Genomic DNA, 24,112 nt, shown 5'->3' with positions numbered 1-24,112 from the left:
CCAAGCAACAACGAAAGCCAGCACAGGACCAGGCTCTCCAGGACCAGGGTTGCCGACCCCTGGCCTAAACGACGGGTGTCAAACTGAATTCCTAAGGGGTCGCATTGTCTGCAGGTTTTTGTGGTTTCCGTTCAATCAGCTGTCAATTAAGGCCTCGAGAGCAAGGTGCGTCGATTCTTTAGCCAATCAATGACTTAAATGAACCACAGGTTCCGAGAACAATCCGACAACCAGCACACACTGCGACCCTCCCGGACACCTCCGGGCCTAAGCACAAAAAGTCAGCGGTGTTATCGTTCGCAAGGATCTATTATTCCATTGGCCTACATCATATTTTTTTAATTTATTGACAAAGTGACAAATGTGTGATTATTATTTGTTCATTTCTGTAGTAAAACGCTGAACTGATTTCTTCTTGTTTCTCCAGTTATGGCATTAATTGGTAAGGTAGCTCTTGTAACTGGTGCCGGGCAAGGTTTAGGGAAAGGCTTTTCTGACATCCTTCTGAAAAATGGAGCAAAGGTAAGACGAACGCTCTCGAAAGGGCCATAGGCCATGTGTAACGATTTAAAATGACCATAATTTCAATTTGCTATTAATGCAAAATAAACGAAAATCGTTATTTTCCTGGAGAATGTATCTTATACGATGTTCCTGACACTAGATCTGCGTATATATAGGTGGCTCTGTTGGATATAAATGAGAACATTGGGGAAAACACCAGAGCGGATTTTGGTAAAGGGTACGGAGAAGACCGCGTCTGCTTTTTCACATGTGACGTGGCCTCCGTTGAACAACTGGAAGGTAGGCTATGTTTGTTTTTGTTATACGGAAGTCCGTAGAAACCATACTTTAAAAAATGAATCTGGAGATAACGGGACTAAACTGCGGTAGGCTGTGTATCCTGGTTTTTGGTCCAACTAGAGTTGCAACCCCCGATTTTAAAAAGCTGTTCTCTTAATTGTGTTGGTACTTCATGTTTAGAGGAAATGTTTACCTGAAACATCTTAAAGCACATTGTCTATGAATGGCTATGCATGTGCTATATTGCAAATACTTGCACCACTTGTTGCAAATCAATTAGGGTTGCCTGTCCAAACTGAATGCAATATGTTTTCAAAGCTTTCACTGGCTGACCGATCCTATATAGGTAGTCTACGAGTTTACCCAGCTTTGTCCAGCAGTGACTTAGAGCTAGAAGTGTTTTAAAAACAGGGTTTAAAACAATGTTAAACCAGATTAGAATCCCATCTGAATTTTGCTGGAGTTCTCAACAGGGAATACACGCGTAGGCAACATCGCAGCTTAAACGGAAAACTGAATTTACTACTAACTAGTCTCGTGCATATGCTAACGTTCGTGGTGACATTCCTTTCGCTAACAGATGCATTCCAGAAAACCATCGAGAGGTTTGGCCGAATCAACATAATGAGCAACAATGCAGGGATCTTGAACGAGACCAACTGGGAGAAAATGGTGGCAGTAAATCTGGTAAAATATCTTTCAATAATTTAAGAATGAACCATAGGGACAGATCTGTACCTGGGGGGGAATAGTTATCCTGATTGACAACAACTTCTTACCATAGAGTGAGTTGCAGTACTGCGATAGACAGATTTACACAATTTCATCTGTCTATATGACCATCTAGGAAGTTGCAAGTATTAACCTCCCTGACACATGTCTGCTGAAGTGTGAATTTAATCTGGTGTGTGTTGGTGATCAATCTTCCATGTCTTTTGACAGAATGCAGTGATTCGGGGCACCTATCTGGCACTTCAGCACATGAAGAAGGACACTGGAGGAGAAGGAGGGGTCATAGTCAATACAGCTTCCCTAGCAGGTAGATTCCCAACGTCTGTCTCTGAGGGGGACATTTTGTGTCCGTTTCCCTGCCCTTACTTGATTGTTTTTAAAGCCACTCGTGACTATTTGGTGTAGTGGTGACTTGGGGTTGCTTTGAGACGCCAAAGCTAAAAGTTTGATCAGTTAAATTTCCGGACTCCTAGATAAAAAGAAATAAATAAAATAAAAAAAAATAAATAAAAAAAACACCCCTGAAATGTTTTTTTTTAATTTTATTTATTTTTTTATAAATATGTGGGCCACTGCACAAGCTGTTGTGTTTAAACATTTCAGTTAAAGTTTGCGCTAGAAGTTCATGAATCACAAGACCACCCACAGACTTCAGGACCTTAGAATACACAAATCTCCTTGATTTTTCTAGACCTCATTCTTCTGAGGGTCGGCAAGAGTAATGCTATGGGTTGTTGCCTTTTGTTTGCTGTAATGAATTGCATCATTGGCTTGTGCTGGATGACTGATAATGGCTGATCCGTTTCTGCACATAACAGGTCTGGGTTTCCTCTTGACTGTGCCCGTCTACACAGCCACCAAACACGGAGTGGTTGGGTTTACCCGGGCTGTGGCGGTAAGTTCATTCAGGTGGTCAACGCACATCTTCAATCTGGTCCGTGTTCGGAATGCACCATTTGGGGCAGCCGCCATTTTGTAGGGTGTCGGAAATTTACAGTATCAAATTTGACGCCTGAAATGGTTCGCTCGGTATTCCCCCCACAATGCACTGCAAACGATGTGCACTACTGGAGATTGAGCCTGGTGACGGTCGGGCCTGCTTTACTCGTCTACAAATGCAAGGCTGGCAGAACATGCTCACGCCAACAAAAATGGCAACCATTACTTTTTTGTTTAATTGTTTATTGGTTATTAATCACAGAAGAATAATATGTACAGGACACTGAGCCAGGAAATCCCTTGTTCAAAAAAAAAAAAAAAAAAAAAAAAGAGATTATTTGCTCACCAAGCAAACTAAACGCAAGCGATCCACTCCCGTCCAGTATGTTGCCAAGGTGTTCCTTTCTTAAAATGCACAGCACTGATGCCATGTTTTGGGTTTGTAACATGTTTTCTTAACTTTTCACTTGGTGGTAAATGGCTGGTTTATGTAGCACCTTTTGTCCAGAGCGCTGTACAATCGATGCTTCTCATTCACCCGTTCACATACTCGCACACCCGGGGCGGGATCGAACCGGCAACCCTCTGACTGCCCGACAACTGCTCTTGCCACCTGAGGCAATGTCGCCCCTGATTCAACATGCAGTGCTCGCCTGTGCACCGCTGTCAGTTTGCTTCAAAAATAAATTCAGCACTTAAATTTTGACTATACTGTACATTCACATCGGATGTATTACCGAAAGTCATGATTTCATGGTGTGTGTTACAGGGAGCCTCCGAGGAGAGTGGGTATGGCGTGAGGATCAACGCCCTCTGCCCCGGTTTGGTCAAAACCGCCCTCCTAGATTCGACCAGCGAACGGCATGGGCAGTTTGCCCACCTCTCACATCTCTCAAAGGAAGTTGTGAAGAAGTGTGGCATTCTCGAGTAAGTTCCTGTGAGGTGTTTGTCTGTTGCTGTTGGCACCTTGGCCAACATTATCTCTGCTGCGTAGCCCTGAAACAAAACTCTCATGCCTCCATTCAAACTGCAACTCGCTTGTTTAAGGGGTGGTGGGGGTGTTTGTGTGTTTTTAGGGTACCAGTGGTGGCTGAGGGGTTTCTGCAGCTGGTGATGGATGAGGGCAAGAACGGAGCAGTGATGAAGATCACACATGAAGGTGCCGTCTACGTTGACTCGGGTACATTCAAGACTCCTCTGCCCTGAAAGTTATCTCCTGAATCTTTCTCCGAGTTAATGTGAATAAAATGTTCTGTAAACATTCCACAATGTACACACTTATTGGTCTTCTGCTGCTGTCGCCTATCCGCTTAAGAGGTTTGATGTGTTGTGTGTTCAGAGATGCTCTTCTGCATACCACTGTCGTAACGTGTGGTTATTTGGGTTGCTGTCAGCTTTGAGCAGTCTGGCCCTTCTCCACTGACCTCTCTCATTAACAAGGTGTTTTTTGCCTACAGAAACTGCTGCTCACTGGATATTTTTTTTGTGTTTCACACAGTTCTCTGCAAACTCTAGAGACATCCCAGGAGATCAGCTGTTTGAGATACTCAGACCACCCAGTCTGGCAGCAACATTCATTCCACAGTCAAAGTCACTTGGATTGCATTTCTTTCCAATTCTGACATTTGGTCTGAAAAACAGCTGAAACTCTTGACCATCTCTGCATGTTTTTTATGCTGCCACATGCTTGGCTGATTAAATATCTGCTGGTGTACAGGTCTACCTAATGCCTACCTAGTGCTCAGTGAGTGTGTGTGTATAACATGTATAGCTTATCACAATACATATTGCCCTACACCATGGTATAAGCATGCGTGCATCTCTAGTCACATTTTATAGTAAATAACCAGAAACACAGATCAGAACTTTGGTACAGAATAACTCCTTGGGTACATTTCCTTAAGCTAACATACTAACATATACATTTTACAAACAAAAAAGTACAAATTAATTGGTCTATTGCTTGCGAGGGGTATAGTTTTATGCATGTATAGAATACGTTTCTGTTGAAACAATCAAGCTGGTTGTAATTCTGCCAGCGGACAGGTGGCCTGTAGTGTAGTGGTTAAGGTGAATGACTGGGACATGCAAGGTTGCTGGTTCTAATCCCAGTGTAGCCACAAGAAGGTCCGCACAGCCGTTGGGCCCTTGAGCAAGGCCCTTAACCCTACTTTGCTCCAGGGGAGGATTGTCTCCTGCTTAGTCTTGTCCAGAGCGACGTACAGTTGATTAGAGTGTCTGCCAAATGCCATTAATGTAGTGTAATGGACAGACTGACAATCGGGTCGTAATGACAAACATGCCATCGACAGGAACCTCATTACAGTACGGGCATTTAGCAGATGCTGTTATCCAGAGCACGATGAAGTGCAACTCAAAACCAAGGACGAGTGCATTGAAGAGCCTAGAGGAAAGTGCAGATCCAAGTCTTGGAGTGATCACAGAGATGCAACTTGAACCCTAGAAGAGTAAACCAGCTTATCAACAACTTGAAAGGACTCTGCTGTCCTGACATCCACAGGAAGGTCATTCCACCACCGTGGGGCCGGACGGTGGTCATGACCGAGAAGTGCAGGTGCGGCGTGGGGGAGGTGCCAGCAGCAAAACGGAGGGGTCTAGCTGGTGTACGGGTTCTGATTAGTGATTTAATGTATGTAGGGGCTGATCCCAATTTTAGGGGTCTGATGGCCAGCCAGCAAAGAATTGCAGTAGTCCAGGCGGGACGGGACCATCGCTTGAACGAGGTGCTCAGTGGAGTAGGTGGTGAGAGAGGGTCGGATTCTCCGGATGTTGTACAGGAAGAACCTTCACGCCCGGGTCACCGTAGTGATGTTCTCGGAGAAGGACGACCTGTTGTCCATCGCCACTCCCAAGGTTTCTTGCACTAAGGGATGAGGTCAATGTATCCCCTAGTGAAATGGAAAAATCAGAGCAGGGAAAGATTAGAGCAGGGATGAAGATTAGCTTCATCTCACCTGGGTTGAGCTTTAGATGGTGGTTGCCCATCCAGCTCTGGATGTCTCTCAGGCTGGCAGAGATACGGGTAGAGACCTGTGTGTCGGGGGTCAGGATGTCGCAATACCCCCTGTGTAATGGCTAACTACACTTTTTTTTTTTTTATTCGTTAATGTTTGTAAAGCAGCATCGTCTTTCAATAATTAACTAAATGATTGGCAAAATAACAGATAATGTAATATTCCTGCATTCTGTCTGTTAGTTTTTCTTTAACTTTATTATTTTTCATATTCATGTCTGGTTTTCGTTTTCATTCATGGTTCATTGCACTCGTTTTCCCCTGTGATGTCTGTGTCTTTATGTAGCTCTGAGCCCGAGTCACTTCCCTGTCTGCGTGATTCACTATTCAGGTGTTTTCGGTAATCTCCAGTTTCCCACGATTCCTTCTCCGTCTCGCTTTTCTTACTTCCCTCCCATTCATGTTTGTAGATGGGGCTAATCTACTAATCCCGACTAACATAGATTTTGTACAGTACTATTATACATATTAACACACTAATATGTTTGTCTAACTAACTGACATTCACTAGTTTTGTGTATTTATAGTTTAATCATGTACCAAACATTAACATTCTCTTTCTGCACAGCTTGGAGCTCCAACTCCCTGTTCTATCTCTGATTGCCTGCCTTAATTCACCTATCTAAACGTTGATAATTATTTCACTGCCAATTATGTGTAAACCTGTCATATTTGAGAGTATTGAGATGCCCTTTGTGGGCGGCACGGATGGAGCACTGCCGCCTCACAGTATGAAGGTCCTGGGCTCGAATCCCGGTCGGCCGGGGCCTCTCTGTGTGGAGTTTGTATGTTCTCCCCGTGTCTGCGTGGGTTTCCTCCGGGTACTCTGGTTTCCTCCCACAGTCCAAAGACATGCAGGTTATCCTGATTGCAGAGTATAAATTGCCCGTAGGTATGAGTGTGTGTGAGTGAATGGTGTGTGTGCCCTGCGATGGACTGGCAACCTGTCCAGGGTGTATTCCTGCCTTTCGCCCGATGTATGCTGGGATAGGCTCCAGCCCCCCTGCGACCTTGTTCAGGATAAGCGGGTTAGGATAATGAATGAATGAGACACCCTTTGCCTGACTTTGAGTTTGCCCATTCCCTTCTGCTTTGTTTGCTTGTGATTTTTGTTTTTGATCTTTGCTTTGTTTACGATTCTCCCTGTGCGTACTCCTCTGTACCCCTGGCTTTCTGGGCCGCGTTTCCCGATAACAGTGTCTCTTAACGTTTTACGAAGACTCGGAAGGTATACCTTACTAAAGTTGTTTACTTTCCTAAGTGTGTTCCCCGAACTATCCCTTTAGGAGGTTGCTTAAGGTAGCTTCTATGTGCGACGTTTCTAGGCTCATCGACCTTTCTAAGATCGATTATTCACTCCATGCAGTGACTGCTTAACTGCGTTATGAGAGAAAGTAGTGTTCTTTATGAATAAAACAGGAATACTGCAATACTGGTGGGAACTTATTTATAGAATTAAACACGTACAAACTAAATTATCCAACCATATATATCATTTTCGTATTTAAAAAAAATATATACGGTTTGTGATCTCAGATTATGGTGTCACGTCTCGTCCTGCTATGCCACCAAGCAATTCGCCTTCTTTGGCATGTCATGTTTTATTTACATTATTTTAATATATTTGTCATGGTGCCTTAAATGACTTTGCAATCACGGTTGATTTGCCAAAAGCACCAACTCATTACTGGTGCAATTCATTATTTTCTCTGATTAGCTGACGTTTTCAATAAAAGCGCACTAAACGAGCAAAACGCACCAACACGAAAACAACTTAAGCTATAGTGGGAAAGAAAAAAAATTAAGAAAGAAGCGGTCCCACAGATTCACAGCAAACAAAATGGAGATATTGTTAGAGGACGTGGCGTGGAAATTATTTTCCAGTTTTAGGACTACGGTGTCCAACAAAACAAAGAAAGAAGTTATAGTTAAGTACAGTATAGTTAAAGTAAGTATAGTATACTATAGTATAGTATAGTAAGTATAGTTAAACATCGCTCCAGCCCACAGAGAGAGTGGGAAATCGGCACCATGTTCAATAAAGCGCAACATACATGCTTCGTAATGTAGCCTACACTTTAATTCTTTGCATGAAAACAGTCCCATTAATGTGGTATTTTAGTAATATTATAACTAAGAACAACAGCTGATTTCAGAGGCTTGCGGTCAGAACAGTGGTGGCCACTAGCGGAGTGAGCTGACAATGTAAGGTATAAGAGAGGTCCAGACTAACCTTAAAAAAGTACGACGTACAAAAAGTATACTTAACTAAGAACGTTTCGGGAAACACGCTGAAACGTAGAACTTAAGCCTTAAGGTATAATTTAACGACGTAACGTTAAGAAGGCTTCGGGAAACGCAGCCCTGATCTCGTGGATTTTGACCTTCGGAATGTTTTATTTTTATTTTTTATTTTTTTGACCTTCGGACACCCTTATTCATCTCGAATTGCCACTGTGTTTACTGGATTACCTGGCTTTGACCCCTGGACTGGTATAAAAAAAAAAAAAACGTTTATCGGAATACTGTGGTCTGCGTTTGGGTTTCTGGCTGCGAGCCTAACGGATACGAGTCGTAACTAGTGAGGTGCATCAGACTACGGCTTCTATCGGTGTCCTCATGTAAAGTGATTCGTAAGGAAATTTTCACCAATTTATCGAATTTTGTGGAATGGCTGGCTACCCGGAGCGAGCCGGCTAGAACGTCTGATTTTTCCAAGAATCATGCGCCATATAAATGACTACTTTAGAGGGTCATCGAAGTGCAATTTCCACGTCGGATAATTCCTACAGTACTTGAAGCCAACATCTGTGCGGGTTTGCCCCTCCTGTCGCGGATATCACATATCACGTGGCGGTGGTAATGTGTTATATGAAACTTCACTTGTAACTCTGGACAAAAAAACTGTAAGCGCATTTGGCAATTCATAAAATATTTAACAAATTTAGTTTGAGGTTGATTAATAGCCTAAGTACAAAAAATCTGCGGTGTTATCCTTCGCACGGAGGTATTGTTCCATAGGCCATAATATATTTTTTACTTGACAGAAAGTGACAAATGTGTGATTATTATTTGTAAAGTTCTGTGGTAAAACTCTGAACTGATTTCTTTCTCTTTCTCCAGTTATGGCTTTAAGTGGTAAGGTAGCTCTTGTAACTGGTGCTGGGCAAGGTTTAGGGAAAGGTTTTTCTGACATTCTCCTGAAAAATGGTGCAAAGGTAAGTTTTCAAAATGTTTCGTCGAATTGTTTCGCAGAATTTCCGTCTTCTATGGAGTTTGTAACAATAGATCTGTGTATTTAGGTGGCACTGTTGGATATAAATGAAACGGTTGGGAAAAGCGCCAAAGCGGATTTTGATAAAGAGTACGGAGAAGACCGTACCATTTTCTTGACATGCGATGTGACCTCAGACGAACAACTCAAAGGTTGGCTATAGTTGGGAAATAGTTTCGTTTCAGAATTTTCCGGTTTCCCACGATTCCTTCTGTCTCGCTGTTCTTACTTCCTGCTTTCTCTTGTGTTTATAGATAGCACTGATATACTAATCCCAACTAACATAGAATTTGTACAGTACTAATTATATTAACACTCTAATATGTTTGTCAAACTAACAAGTTCACTAGTTTTGGGTATTTGTCATTTAATCACGTAACTAACTTACTAACACATCTCCAGTTCTGTAACTCTATCACTGATTAGTTGCTTAGTTTCAGCGAAGTGGTCGCACTTGTCTCTTGTTATCACTACATCTATTGATACTCTCTAATCCGGAGCTGTTTGTATTACATGTGTGTCTTTGTGAATCCAGTCCGCGTTTTCGTTTCCCCCTCGTTATTGTATTATTACCCTTTCATGTGTCTCACCTGATGTTTATTTGTTAGACGGCCCTCACTCCCATGCCCCACCTAGGTTGTCTCATTCCCCTGTGTATTTATACCTGTCCTTTTCAGTTGCACCTTGTTAGTTCGATATATCCTGCTTTTTTTTTTTTTTTGTCCCAAGCCCTTTTACTCCCTTACCCCTGTTCTAGCCCCCTTATTCCCCTTGTCCTTGCCCTTGTGGCATTCTGTCTTGTTGATTTTTGTTTTCCTGGATTCTCGTGTAGAGGGCATTTTACATAAGTGTGCCTCTCTGCAGACCCCCAAAAGGAAACAGACTGTGTTGACCATGTTGACAGGGTCAGCAAGGCTTGATGAAAAGACAGTGCTCATCAATACAGGACTATTGCTCCTGCCATTGTGCTGCCTCTGCACAATTCTGCCACCTCAGTGGAATGCTCCCAGAACTGATGAGTTGAAATGGCACTGTATAAACCATGGGTTTTCCACATACAGTGTTTGGTGTCTTTAGATAGCTAATGATGTGGGAAATAGTTTGGTGTCATTGGTGGTGTAGTACACTGGTTGCTGAATAAAGATCTTGTAGGAATAAACCACAGGTAATGCAAGTTACCTGTGAGTCAGCATCCAGCTGTAATACAAAGGTTAACCAGGTTTATTGGACATACAGAGATAACATCAACAGGACCATTGTTACCGCCATCTTGTGACTCTTTATTTGATGATTTGTTGTTTTTTTCCTGAAAACCCTGGGTATATAGAGGGAAACATGGAATGGTTCGAGGAGACTCGCTAATACGACCTCCTGCGCACCATTTGCGTATAGCTATTAATATTGCACCTTTCCACGTAATTATATTTCTGCATTATTGAATAAATTGTATTAATTTGAACTTGCATCCTCTTGACTTACACCACTGCACAATTAGCAGTGTAGAGTCCTAACAGACATAAACAACCTAGGATACCTGCACCCCGTAGTCACTCGCCTATACACCAGTACCGTCACAAGATACATACTAAGTGTATCATTGTAGGCTATACATGCCACAGGTACGTCCGTGTCTATACAAATAGATAGCGATCATATAGAGCCACACTATTGGCGGACATTTGCAGTTCCTTTTGTTGAACTGTTAGAACAGAGGAGCAGTTGAACTTATCTATTGGAGTCAGATAAACGAGAACAAAATTAAATGAACCCTGTTCCAGTAGCATTGGTCAGACTACACGCGTTTCCTTCACCTCTCAGATACTTCCGCCTTTTGGTGTATTAGGGGGGTTTCTTACACGTGTATGACCCCTGCCTGCTTCTCTGGACTCTTTTTTTGGTTTTTGTGGATCTCTGTACCTCTGCCGTATTTGGACTGACCTCCCGGTTTTTGAACTCTGCCTGTTTTTAATTATCCTCCTGCTATTAAACCTGCCATTTTTCTACACCCCTGTCTGCTTTTGGTTCCTCTGTCCCCCCTGTCATGACAAATAATTTAATGTTATGCACTATGAATACAAAAGGGAAGGGACTATTAAAAAAATAAAATAAAAAAAAAGATATTGCAATTACATTATTTTCCCGAATCGTTCAGCCCTAATCTGGATAAAAGGGCAAATAGAGATGGGACTGCACATAGGAAAAAGAACAGTAAATACAGAGTACCCGGACTAAACCCACCCAAACACGGGGAGAACATGCAAACTCCACACAGAGGATCTGTTATACATTATATAGATTATACGCATGTATTTTTAAAAATGTGTAACTTTTTTACAGAGTATTGTACATTGTAAATATAGGTGATTCGAAGCTTGCTATAATCCATATCCCCGAAATGCACTGTTTCTCTACCGTTCACTTTACCCAAATGAACTGAAAATTACCCTCAATAAACAGGAACCATGGTTGTGTCTATGCTTCGTTTGTGGTGACATTCCTTTTGCCAACAGATGCATTCCAGAAAACCATCGAGAGGTTTGGCCGAATCCACATAATGAGCAACAATGCAGGGATCATGGATGAGACTAACTGGGAGAAAATGGTGGCAATAAATCTGGTAAGATATCTTTCAATAACTTTTTAAAATGAAGAGGAGAGATATTTGTCTGTACTTGGGGAAATTAATTGTCCCCAGGACAAGTATCGATTAAAATCAAGAAAAAGTGATTATCTAGACAAAATATTGCCAGCAGCTATACCATCATGCACCCCACTCCTGTAGCTAAGCAGGTGTGGGCTTGGTTAGTAAATGGCTGAAGCTAAGCAGGTGTGGGCTTGGTTAGTAAATGGCTGAAGCTAAGCAGGTGTGTGCTTGGTTAGTGAATGGCTGAAGCTAAGCATGTGTGGACTTGGTTAGTAAATAGTTGAAGCTAAGCAGGTGTGGGCTTGGTTAGTAAATAGTTGAAGCTAAGCAGGTGTGGACTTGGTTAGTAAATGGCTGAAGCTAAGCAGGTGTGGACTTGGTTAGTAAATGGCTGAAGCTAAGCAGGTGTGGACTTGGTTAGTAAATAGTTGAAGCTAAGCAGGTGTGGACTTGGTTAGTAAATGGCTGAAGCTAAGCAGGTGTGGGCTTGGTTAGTAAATGGCTGAAGCTAAGCAGGTGTGTGCTTGGTTCGTGAATGGCTGAAGCTAAGCATGTGTGGACTTGGTTAGTAAATAGTTGAAGCTAAGCAGGTGTGGACTTGGTTAGTGAATGGCTGAAGCTAAGCAGGTGTGGACTTGGTTAGTAAATGGCTGAAGCTAAGCAGGTGTGGGCTTGGTTAGTACTTGGCTGAAGCTAAGCAGGTGTGCTCTTGGTTAGTACATGGCTGAAGCTAAGCAGGTGTGCTCTTGGTTAGTACATGGCTGAAGCTAAGCAGGTGTGCTCTTGGTTAGGTCATGGTTGGGAGACTTGAAGTTGCTGCTGGAAGTGGTGTTGGTGGGCCTGTAGGGTGTGATCGTCTCTCTGGTTAAATTTCCCCCAGTGCAGTGATGGGGACACTGTGTGGTAGGAGGCGCCATCTTTCAGGTGAGATGCTAAACCGAGGTCCTGACTCACTGTGGACATTAAGAATCCCATGACACTCTTCACAAAGAGTAGGGAGTCCCAACCCAGGCTCCTTCTACCTGGCAGCTAATCATCCCGAAAAAACATTGTTCTCTCCCTCAACACCTCAGCTGTGTGGAGCATTCTGCCGCAAAATGGCAGCCAGGTGGGTGCTTCACATTGGTAGTGGTTGAGAATGAGTTTTCCCCTCATCACTGTGCTCTGGGTGTCTAGCCACTCAATGCCATTATATTTAATAGTCTGCATTTATACAGTGCCTTTATCCAAGCACTGTACACTGTACAATTGATGCTTCTCATTCTCACACACACACACAACAATGTCAATTGGCTGCCATGCAAGGCACAAAACAGCTCTTTGGGAGCAATTGGGGGTTAGGCGTCTTGCTCAGGGGCACTTTGACACACCCTGGGCGTGATCGAACCGGCCAAGTTACCCCCAGCCTGTAGCCTAGTGCCTAAGGTACATGACCAGTAAGGTTGGAGGCTTAAGCCTTACTGGTAGCTAAGATCAGCACAGCTGTTGGGCTCTTGAGCAAGGCCCTTAACCCCACATTGCTCCTACAGGGTTCAATAAAGTATATCTTCTTCCTCATCTTCTATGACCGTCAAGTTGCAAGTATTAACCTCCCTGACGCATGTCCGCTGAAGTGTGAATGTAATCTGGTGTTGTGTGTTGGTGAGCAATCTTTCATGTCTTTTGACAGAATGCAGTGATTCAGGGCACCTATCTGGCACTTCAGCACATGAAGAAGGACACTGGAGGAGAAGGAGGGGTCATAGTCAATATAGCTTCCATGGCAGGTAGTTTGACAGCTTCTTTGAGCATTGATCTGGCCTGGGAACATCTATCTTTTCCCTCTGTTTGTATTTGAACGTTTTGACGGCGTCAGACATTAGTTTCGTTCTCCCAGGACATCCTGCTTTTAGGTTTAGTTCAAAGCATGTAGGCTTGAAATAACAATTTCGGCCTATATTGTAGTGGTTAAGGTACATGACCGGGCCCTGCAAGGTCGGTGGTTCTAATCCCGGTGTAGCCACAATAAGATCCACACAGCTGTCGGGCCCTTGAGCAAGGCCCTTAACCCTGCATTGCTCCAGGGGAAGATTGTCTCCTGCTCAGTCTAATCAACTGTACATCGCTCTGGATAAGAGCGTCTGCCAAATGCCATTAAAGTAATGGAACAAAGAACTGAGTTCCAGCCGAATGGGAAAGCTCTTCCATTGTGACCTGTCCCTAGGTCTAGCCACTTTTCCGCTGTCACTGGCTTTGGGACACAGACATACTTTTTCTCCTTGTTGTTCCGCTTATTATTATGACAAGCATATGCCTTGCACTCCAGTTTTGCACTCAAATGTCCTGCCGATAAAATAAGCGGCTAACTCTGGCTCCTGGTTTGCAACAACTCACAATGATCCTGACCTTCGAGTATGCAGCAATCTGTCTGCTCACTGAAGTGTCATGGGATCAAGGTAGTCCGATAAAATTAATTAAATATGCTGTTATGCGTGACTTATTTTATCTAGGCACATGCTCAGGTACAGATACCCTTGTCTCAGTTCAAGTGTATGCAACAAGTTAATGAGTCACAATAACACCCTTGATTTATTCACCAGCTTCAAGGCATTTGAGTACGCTGTTCTTGGGAAGACTATAAATCACATTTACGTATGTAAATTTTAACATTTTACATTTTTGTCATACACTTTTAATCCAAAGCAAGTCCAACTGCATAGGTTCTTCTTATTTATGCTGCATAGGTTCTTCTTATTTATTTATATATTTTTTTATTAAGGATTAGGGTTAGACAAGAGGGATATCGAAATATGGGGAGGGATTCTGCTGAACTGACAGTGGTAGGCAAGTCATTTCACCACTGAGAAACCAGAACGGAAAACAGGCGTGAACGTGCAGCTCAACCGCCAGGTACACATAATGGTGTACAATGGTGCACATTGGTACATCTTTGCTGTAATGAATTTCATTGTCTGCTTGTGCTAGGTGACTGATATTGGCTGATCTGTGTCTGCACCCAACAGGCCTGGCTCCCTTCTTAATCTTCCCCGTATACTCGGCTGCCAAACATGCGGTAGTTGGGTTCAGCCGGTCTGTGGCAGTAAGTTCCGTCAGGAGAAACATGGACACCTCTAATCTGTAATGTAGTTCTGCCCTCCTATAGAGTACTACAGTTTGTATTCATAAAAGCAATATTGAAGAGTTCTCTCTGCAGATTTCCCATGCTTTTTCCCCACAGGGATTTTGATTTCTGCCAAATATACTGAAAGGCCTGTGGTTAATATCCACTTAAGAGTTTCACATTTGTTTAATGAGATGAGGTACATTTGTTTATATCATAACCATGAATTTCAAAGCCGTTATATGCTTTTAAAAAGTCAGTTGCTAACAAGTTGCTATAGCTATGACCTTTCACTTTGTGAGTCAACAAAACATGCAATTTGACCAGGAGTGCCCACTGTCTGCGTGTCTGCAGCAAAACATTTACATTTGAATTATCTACATAAGGGACTGATGATTCCATGGTGTGTGTGTGTGTGTGTGTTACAGGACGCCTCGATGATGAGTGGGTATGGTGTGAGGATCAACACCCTCTGTCCCACTGCTGTCTCAACTCCCCTCCTGGGAGCAGTGGCCGATGAGAAGAAAAACGGACCATTTTCCCACCTCTTCAACCTCATTGGGGACACAGCGAAACTAAGGAAAATCGAGTGAGTTCTTCTCAAGATTCTGTCTGTTGTCACCAAACCAGTTGCCGTTGGCACTTTAACCCTTTCCACTTTGGCACCCCTAGAAGACAATTTCAGCCTATTTTGTACTAGTAAATATCTCAACAACCATTTACTGCACCCACACAGTTGAAGATGTAAAGTAAAGAAGATGCTTGTACTATTCAGAAATTTGAGACAAAACAAATTAATGTCAGAGCATATATATAGAGTGTACAGAAAAGATACAATAAAAAGAAAATGACAAAACACCTTATGTTTTTATAGTGTTGTCAAGGACCAACCCAGAATTATTATATTTGTGGACAAACTTGATCTCAATGTGTGTACAAGATTTAGCAAAGATATCTACAGGCATTCAAATTCCACATAAGCTTTCCCAAAACTGTATCCAGATGTCCTCAGGTGTCCCCAAATCTCTCCGAATCCCTTTGCATATCTTTTTGTCCAGACACATGAATGATCAGAAAAGCTCACTTTTCTATGAAACCAGATTTGTTTTATACAATATGGAAAGAAAACTTTCACATGTTTTATTCACATATATGAGAGTGTGTTTTATAAAGTGCCGAAGAAGCTCTTGAAAAAGGATGACCTAGCAATTTTGACCTTTGCTCAAAAATTGCTGAACAGATTACAAAAAACTTCAACGTTAGTCAGAAAACTGTAGTAGGTTTTTACCATCTTGCAGTTTTTATTATGTCAGAGATATGAAAGCAACAGTAAGAGGGGGGAGTGTTTTTGTGTTTTGTGTTTTTTTGTGTTGTGTGTTTTTATGGTACCAGTGGTGGCTCTGTCTCTGTTTAAGGGGTGGGGGTTGTTGTGTGTTTTTATGGTACCAGTGGTGGCTCTGTCTCTGTTTAAGGGGTGCGGGTTGTTGTGTAATTTTAGGGTACCAGTGGTGGCTCTGTCTCTGTTTAAGGGGTGGGGGGGTGTTGTGTTTTCAGGGTACCAGCGGTGGCTGAGGGGTTCCTGCAGCTGGTGACTGATGAGGACAAGAACGGGGCAGTGATGGTGGTGAAAGAGGAAGGCTGCAGCTACGTGGATTTTCCAAAGGAATTCATGCTTGATCTAAAGGCCCATATTCCCTGTACTGAGCCTAAGCCCCCTTCCCAGTAAACCTTGTCACAGTAGACCCCTGTCCCAGTAAACCCTGTTCCACTAAACCCTGTCACAGTAGACCCCTGTCCCAGTAAACCCTGTTCCACTAAACCCTGTCACAGTAGACCTTTTTCCCAGTAGACCCCTGTCCCAGTAAACTCCCGTTCCAGTAAACCATGTCCCAGTAACTCCATATCCCAGTAAACCCATGTGACATTGATAACTTGATAATTTTTTTACATAATAATAATAAGGGAGTCATTTAATAGCTTGCCATTAATTTAAAAAAAAACATTGCTGCATCTGTATACCTGTATAAATAAGACAAATAAACTGCCATCCCTGCAATGTGGAGAATAGGCTAAATTGTCATGGCTGTACTTCAGAACATTCAGCACCTGAACCAAAGGTGCATAAGAATACACGGAGGACACAGTAAAGTCCCGACACCGGACATAGTAATCAGAGTACATTTGAAACTGTCAGACCCCTTCACAGTGGTTGGGTAATGTTGGGTAATTTTCATGCGGGTATTTAGTGTATTAAATAACCACATGAGCACTTGGTTGGGAGACCACCTGGAAAAAAGAAGTTGCTGCTGGAGGTAGTGTTGGTGGGCCAATAGGGGTGATCTTCCCTCAGGTCAAATAAACCCCAGTGCAGTGATGGGGACACTGTGCTGTAGGAGACGCCGTCTTTCGGATGAGTCGTTAAACTGAGGCCCTGACTCACTGGGGTCATTAAATATCCCATGGCACTCTTTGCATGAGTAGAGTGTTCCTCTGTGTCCTGGCTAAATTCTCAACCTGGCTGTTACAACTTGCCACCTAATCATCCCTTGATTTAAGTGGCGAGAATCTTTCTCTCTGAGCGTTCTGGTGCAAAATGGCTGCCATTGCATCACAGAGGTGGGTGTGACGCATTGGTGGTGGTTGAGGTGAGTTTCCCCCTCATCACTCTTAAAGCACTAGAAAAGTACTATAAAAATGCAATGATCTATCTGTCTATACTGAAGTACGGCAACTGTATGTCCACATATACAGTGATGTGAAAGTGCCCCCTTCCTTATTATTATTATTTTTTTTTGCATGTTTGTCACACTTAAATGTTTCAGATCAAACTAATTTAAATATTAGTCACAGACAACGCAAGTAAACACAAAATGCAGTTTTTAAATTAAGGTTTTTATTATGGGAGAAAAAAAAATCCAAACTACATGGCCCTGTGTGAAAGTGATTGCCCCCTAAATCTAATAACTGGTTGGGCCACCCTTAGCAGCAACAACTGCAATCAAGCGTTTGCGATAACTTGCAATGAGTCTCTTACAGCGCTGTGGAGGAATTTTGGCCCACTCATCTTTGCAGGATTGTTGTAATTCAGCCACATTGGAGGGTTTGCGAGCATGAACCGCCTTTTTAAGGTCATGCCACAGCATCGCAATAGGATTCAGGTCAGGACTTTGACTAGGCCACTCCAAAGTCTTAATTTTGTTTTTCTTTAGCCAAATAGCAAGTTTGGACTTGCTGGTGTGTTTTGGATCATTGTCCTGCTGCAGAACCCAAGTTCGTTTCAGCTTGAGGTCACGAACCGATGGCCGGACATTCTCCTTCAGGATTTTTTGGTAGACAGCAGAATTCATAGTTCCATTTATCACAGCAAGCCCCAGACCATCACACTACCACCACCATATTTTACTGTTGGTATGATGTTCTTTTTCTGAAATGTGGCGTTACTGTGGTACACACACCTTCCAAAAAGTACAACTTTTGTCTCGTCAGACCACAGAGTATTTTCCCAAAAGTCTTGGGGAACATCAAGATGTTTTCTGGCAAAATTGAGACGAGCCTTAATGTTCGTTTTGCTCAGCAGTGGTTTTCATCTTGGAACTCTGCCATGCAGGACATTTTTGCCCAGTCTCTTTCTTATGGTGGAGTCATGAACACTGGCTTTATAACTGGCACAAATGGCTTTATAACCTTTTCCAGACTGATAGATCTCAATTACTTTCGTTCTCATTTGTTCCTGAATTTCTTTAGATCTCGGCATGATATCTAGCTTTTGAGGATCATTTGGTCTACTTCAGTTTGTCAGGCAGGTCCTATTTAAGTGATTTCTTGATTGAGAACAGGTGTGGCAGTAATCAGGCCTGGGTGTGGCTAGAGAAATTGAACTCAGGTTTGATAAACCACTGTTATGTTTTAACAGGGGGGCAATCACTTTTTCACACAGGGCCATGTAGGTTTGGATTTTGTTTTCTCCCTTAATAATAAAAACCTTCATTTAAAAACTGCATTTTGTGTTTACTTGTGTTGTCTTTGACTAATATTTAAATTTGTTTGATGATCTGAAACATGACAAACATGCAAAAAAAAAAAAAAAAAAAAAAAAAAAAAAAAAAATCAGGAAGGGGGCAAACACTTTTTCACACCACTGTATAATCAACCACAGCCATGCCATTATTCTGGGGTGCAGTATCAACATTGTTTTAACATTGTTCTACATTCTACATTAACATTGTAGAACATCAAAGAAAAAATTTTTTTTTCATGAAGATCAACCTGACTAAGATGATGTTCATATTGTGTGACTGCAATGTGATTGGTGTATATCTTGAATACCATATTGGAATCATTTTTGTGAACAAATTATTTTGCCACCTGTAGCAATTTATTATTGCATCTTTTTATGCATGTGAGCACCGGACATGTGTAACAGAGGTAATCAGGTTTGTAATCGTAATGACAGGCAATAGTCCAAGCATGTACATCTGCAGAAGAATGATCGAGTTAATCAGACACCATTCTTTCCAGTCAATAATCACTGGTGCGGGGTGTCTCGGTGGCGCAGCCTGTAGAGCACTGACCGCATGCTCATTGCGAGCCGCGACGTCGGCGGTTCGAATCCGACCGTCTGACATTTGTCGCATGTCTTCCCCTCTCTCTCGCTCCCATTCTCAGCTGTCCTGTCTCTCTATACTATACTGTCCAATAAAGCTGAAAAAGGCCTAAAAAATATCTTAAAAAAAAAAAAAAAAATCACTGGTGCTCTGTCAGCACTGGACTGAATGGTCAGAACACATTACAATCTGGCTATGGACCGAAGCAAACAGGCGAGTATAAATGCACAGACACATTAACTGAAATGACAAACAGGTGTGAGTGCCGGGAAACCGGTAACAGGTGAAATGAATGAATGAATGAACAGACAAGGCAAACAAGTACAAGAGACACGAAACAAGGCAGGAAACAAAAATATATAAAAAACGCTAAGACTGGGCACAGTTGTTTTTCTTGACTTGTTCTTGAAATTCAAAATGGGGGCAAATCTAATGGTGCAGTTTTCAGAAAAACAATTTTGACAGATTTTTTTTTGTTCAAAAGGTAAGGCCTGTTTGTTGTAGTGTTTGTAATTTGTTTTGGTCAATTTGTTTAGAGAAGAAGGCAGATCTAGCAGGTGTAAGAGATTGCTTCTACTGAGGGAACTCCTCCCTGTCTTCTGGCTGTTTTCCATCATCCTCCAAGAGGGCCTACATCACCCCGCTGCTAAAAAAAAAGCCTACCCTGGATCCCTCACTTCCCTCCACCAGCTGCCGGTCAAAGCTGAGAACATTCTGCAGCTTCAGCCAAGTTCTCATTTCCAAAATCAACCGATTCATTGTGCTCACTTGCTTCACCCACCGATTCAGTTTCACCAGAGACACAGTCACCCTTATGCTTTCTGCTCACATGCGAAGTAAACCGAGAAGATTTGAACTCTGAATCACAACCACTGAAAGGACAAGCTACCAAATCCCCACAACTGATAAGCAATTTCAAATGCACACACAGGCTACTGAAATCTGCACATACAACAGGGCATCTTTCCACATGAGTGAATCAACATGTGTGTGCCTAACTGGCTTGGGTGCTGAATGTTTTTTATACTTCTGAGTCTTCAGTTGAGAGGGACATTGCGCGACACCACAGGGGAAACGAAAGTTGGCGCGGTTCAGGTGCATTTTTGTATGTTTCACTTAGTTAGGGAGGGTGTCTAAAGATGACTTGCTGTATCTGCACTTAAATGCCATGTCATGTAAACTCCACAATAAATGATTTTGCGGTGTTCCGGTCGGTAGCTTTTACCCTCCGTACCTCTCCTCCTCCTCGTTAATGTAGCCTACCTGGATCCCTCCATCATCCAGAACTACCGCCTGGTATCTCTTCCTTTTCTATCGAAAACAATTGAAGCAAGCTGCTTCTCATCAACTTTCTTCTTTCCTTTTCCAAACACTCCCATGTCACCCCCCTGCTCACTTCCCTCCACCAGCTGCCTGTCATGGCTCAAGTTCAAACATTGGCGTTAGCCTTCCAAGCACTTAAGGGGTCAGCGTATACAAAAGATCATCAGACCCTACACGCTTGCCAGACCTCTTCGTTCAGCCTCCACAGGACGTCTGGCCACCTCCCCCTCTCCGCACTTCCACCTCACGCTCACGACTACTGTCTGTTCTGGCTCCACGGTGGTGGAACGAACTCCCCGTGGAGGTCAGAACAGCAGAATCTCTCCCCACCTTCAAGCACAAGCTGAAGACACACCTCTTCAAGCAGCACCTCTCCCCGTCCCTCCCTACCTCCCTGTGAACCTTAATTGTTGTCTTTACCTGTGTTACTTGTCATAAGGATGATACCTTTGCTAGTTTGGTTTGGCTAGGTAAGCAGTTTATTCATTTATTTGCGTGTATTACAATAAACGTGGCTCTCACCAGAGAACACGGCCACCCCGGCTGCCCTTTCCTCTGCCTTCTCTTTTTCCCACACACCCAGATCCTCTGGCAGAGGAGGTGGCACAGGTCTCCTAATCTCATCCTCATGGAGATCTAGTGTCTTCTCCTCATCCCTCTCCTTCTCCTCTTTTGAATTTCATGTGGTTTCTGTTACTCTGCCGTGCAAACTGTTTATTATTGTTGTTTATCGCCCCCCGGGTCCTCTGGGAAACTTTTTGGATGAGATGGACATCCTCCTCAGCTCCTCACCTGTCAATGACACCCCCCTGATCCTCCTGGGTGACTTCAACCTGAACTCAGAGTCCACCCAGTCTACCTTTCTCTCCCTCCTCTCTTCTTTTGACCTTACCCTCACTCTTTCCCCTTCCACAAAGCAGGCAACCTTCTTGACCTCATCTTCACAAGGAGCTGCACAACAACCAACCTCTCTGTAACACCACTCCATATATCTGACCACTCCTTCATCTCTTTCTCTCTTCCACTCTCCTCTAACACCCATCCATCTCTCCCACCATCCACTGTCACCTGTCGACGGAACCTACGCCACCTGTCTTCCTCCACCCTCTCATCTACAATCCTCTCCTCCCTACCATCTGCGGAGTCTTTCTCTCGACTGTCTCCCGATGATGCGGCTACAACTCTCATGTCCTCCCTCTCATCTTCCTTTGACTCTCTGTGTCCCCTCACCACCAAACTAGCTCGGGCCTCCCCCCCCAGTCCTTGGCTTTCTGATGCTCTACGAGCTGTCCGAACCGAACTGCGGGCGGCGGAGAGAAAATGGAAAATGGAAAAGGTCCTGTCTCCCCAGTGATATAGCTTCCTTCCATGCCCTCTTATCATCTTTCCATTCCTCTGTCTCTCTAGCTAAATCTTCCTTCTTTCACTCGAAAATTAACGCGGCCGCCTCTAATCCCCGCAAACTGTTTTCAACCTTCTCCTCTCTTCTGGCCCCCCCTCCCCCCCCACCCCCCTCATCACTCACACCTGATGACTTTGTCTCCTTCTTTGAAAAGAAGGTCGATGCTATTCGCAATTCCTTCTCCCAACCCTCCACCCCTGCTGACCCTCCTACCCTCCCCAACTCCCTAACCTCCTTTTCTCCCCTCTCTGACGCCGACACACTGAAACTCCTTACTTCCCACCGCCCAACCACCTGTCCTCTTGACCCCATCCCCTCTCCCCTCCTACAGTCTATATCTGAGGACATTCTCCCTTTTCTCTCCTCTCTAATCAACACCTCCCTCTCTTCCGGCACCATGCCCTCTTCCCTGAAGAGGGCCAGAGTCACTCCCCTCCTCAAAAAACCTACTCTTGATCCCTCTGCCCTGAACAACTACCGGCCTGTCTCTCTTCTTCCCTTTCTCGCTAAAACCCTGGAACGGGCGGTCTGCTCCCAACTGTCCACTTATCTTCTCCACAACAATCTCCATGACCCCAACCAGTCTGGCTTCAAGAGTGGCCACTCCACTGAAACCGCCCTGCTCGCGGTCACTGAGGCACTCCACTCTGCTAAAGCAAAATCCCTCTCCTCTGTCCTCATCTTCCTTGACCTGTCAGCCGCCTTCGATACAGTCAACCATGAGATTCTGCTCTCATCGCTGTCTGGGATGGGTGTCACAGGTTCTGCACTCGCTTGGTTTTCCTCCTACCTCTCTGGTCGCTCCTACCAGGTGACTTGGAGGGGCGCAGTCTCCAACCCTCAACCCCTACGAACTGGAGTCCCGCAGGGCTCGGTTCTTGGGCCTCTCCTCTTCTCGCTATACACCATGTCTCTTGGTTCTGTTATCTCTTCCCACGGCTTCTCTTATCACTCCTATGCTGATGACACCCAACTCTTCATTTCCTTCCCCCCTGACACCCAAATCACCACACAGATCTCTGCCTGCTTGGCTGATATCTCTGCGTGGATGACTTCCCATCACCTGAAGCTCAACCTTGCCAAAACTGAGCTTCTCTACATCCCTGCCAAGTCCTCTCCGTCAATTGACCTCTTACTGACTGTGGAGGACTTTGTAGTTTCTTCCTCCCGTACGGCAAAGAATCTTGGGGTGACTCTTGATAACTGCCTCACCCTGGCTCCACAAGTATCCTCCACTGCCAGAACCTGCAGGTTCTTTCTGTATAATATACGCCGTATCCGTCATCTCCTGACTGAGAAAGCCACCCAGCTCCTAGTCCAGGCGCTCGTCATTTCCCGCCTGGATTACTGCAACTCCCTCCTAGCCGGTCTCCCAGCGTGCGCCATCAAGCCCCTCCAGCTGGTCCAGAATGCTGCAGCCCGCTTGATCACCAGTCAGCCCAGGTCGGCTCATGTCACCCCGCTTCTCATTGGCCTCCACTGGCTTCCTATTGCCGCACGCATCCGATTCAAGGCCCTAGTGTTGGCATTTCAGGCTGCTAAGGGGACTGCCCCACATTACATACAATCCCTGATTACTCCCTACTCCCCAGCTAGACCACTCCGGTCTGCCAGCTCTGGTCGCCTTACGGTTCCCTCTCTACGGGCACCTGGCGGTCGAGCTGCACGTTCACGCCTGTTTTCCGTTCTGGTCCCTCAGTGGTGGAATGACTTGCCTACCACTGTCAGGACAGCAGAATCCCTCCCCCTATTTCGACGCAGACTCAAAACACACCTCTTCAAACTCTACCTTAGTCCTCCCTCCTGACTTACCCCGCCCCCCCCTTCTGATACCCCTATCCCTGTCTAACCCCCCCCCCCAAAAAAAAAAAAAAAAAAAATGGCACTTATGATGACGACTATATGTTTAGAACAGCAGTCCAGGTGTATTTTCCTAGTTCTGGTTGTGATGCTTTGACTTGTGGTAGAACCTATGCACTTGTAAGTCGCTTTGGATTAAAAGCGTCTGCCAAATGACTAAAATGTAAATGTAAATGTAAAATGTAACTTTTTTTTTAAATCCAATGATCAGATAGGCCCTAGTCCTTATCTTTGTTGCACAGGTAGGAGTTGAAATTGTACTTCTCTCGAGGGTCATTCAGCGCACTTATCTCTGGTATGGGTATGCACTTTACACTTTGTTGTACGTCGCTCTGCATAAGAGCGTCTGTCTGCAAGACGAAATACTTCAAGTTCAGTTCCCCGCCATTTTCGCAA

The 24,112-nt window shown here is 44.0% G+C and overlaps 1 protein-coding gene across 8 annotated transcripts in view; it reads left to right on the top strand.

Annotated features, from left to right (window-relative positions):
• Positions 1-202: 202 nt before the first annotated feature.
• Positions 203-24,112, top strand: part of LOC133132648 (15-hydroxyprostaglandin dehydrogenase [NAD(+)]-like) — a 37,810-nt gene continuing 13,900 nt past the window's right edge. For 2 of the 8 annotated variants that reach the window (XR_009709156.1, XM_061248237.1), the window contains exon 1: positions 19,495-19,615. Coding sequence is in view for 5 of the 8 variants with exons in the window: in XM_061248234.1 (XP_061104218.1) it covers positions 430-522; positions 681-804; positions 1,385-1,491; positions 1,747-1,843; positions 2,355-2,431; positions 3,245-3,402; positions 3,552-3,655; positions 8,633-8,727; positions 8,812-8,935; positions 11,294-11,400; positions 13,097-13,193; positions 14,430-14,506; positions 14,956-15,116; positions 16,082-16,253 (1,593 nt within the window). In the remaining 3 variants the exon portion in view is untranslated. The other 6 variants (XM_061248234.1, XM_061248232.1, XM_061248236.1 and 3 more) reach the window with 6 other exon arrangements.

This window comes from Conger conger, chromosome 7 (assembly GCF_963514075.1).
Source record: "Conger conger chromosome 7, fConCon1.1, whole genome shotgun sequence".
Taxonomy (NCBI): Eukaryota; Metazoa; Chordata; class Actinopteri; order Anguilliformes; family Congridae; genus Conger; species Conger conger.
Note: the sequence above shows the minus strand (reverse complement) of the source record. Positions and strands in the feature narration are given on the sequence as shown.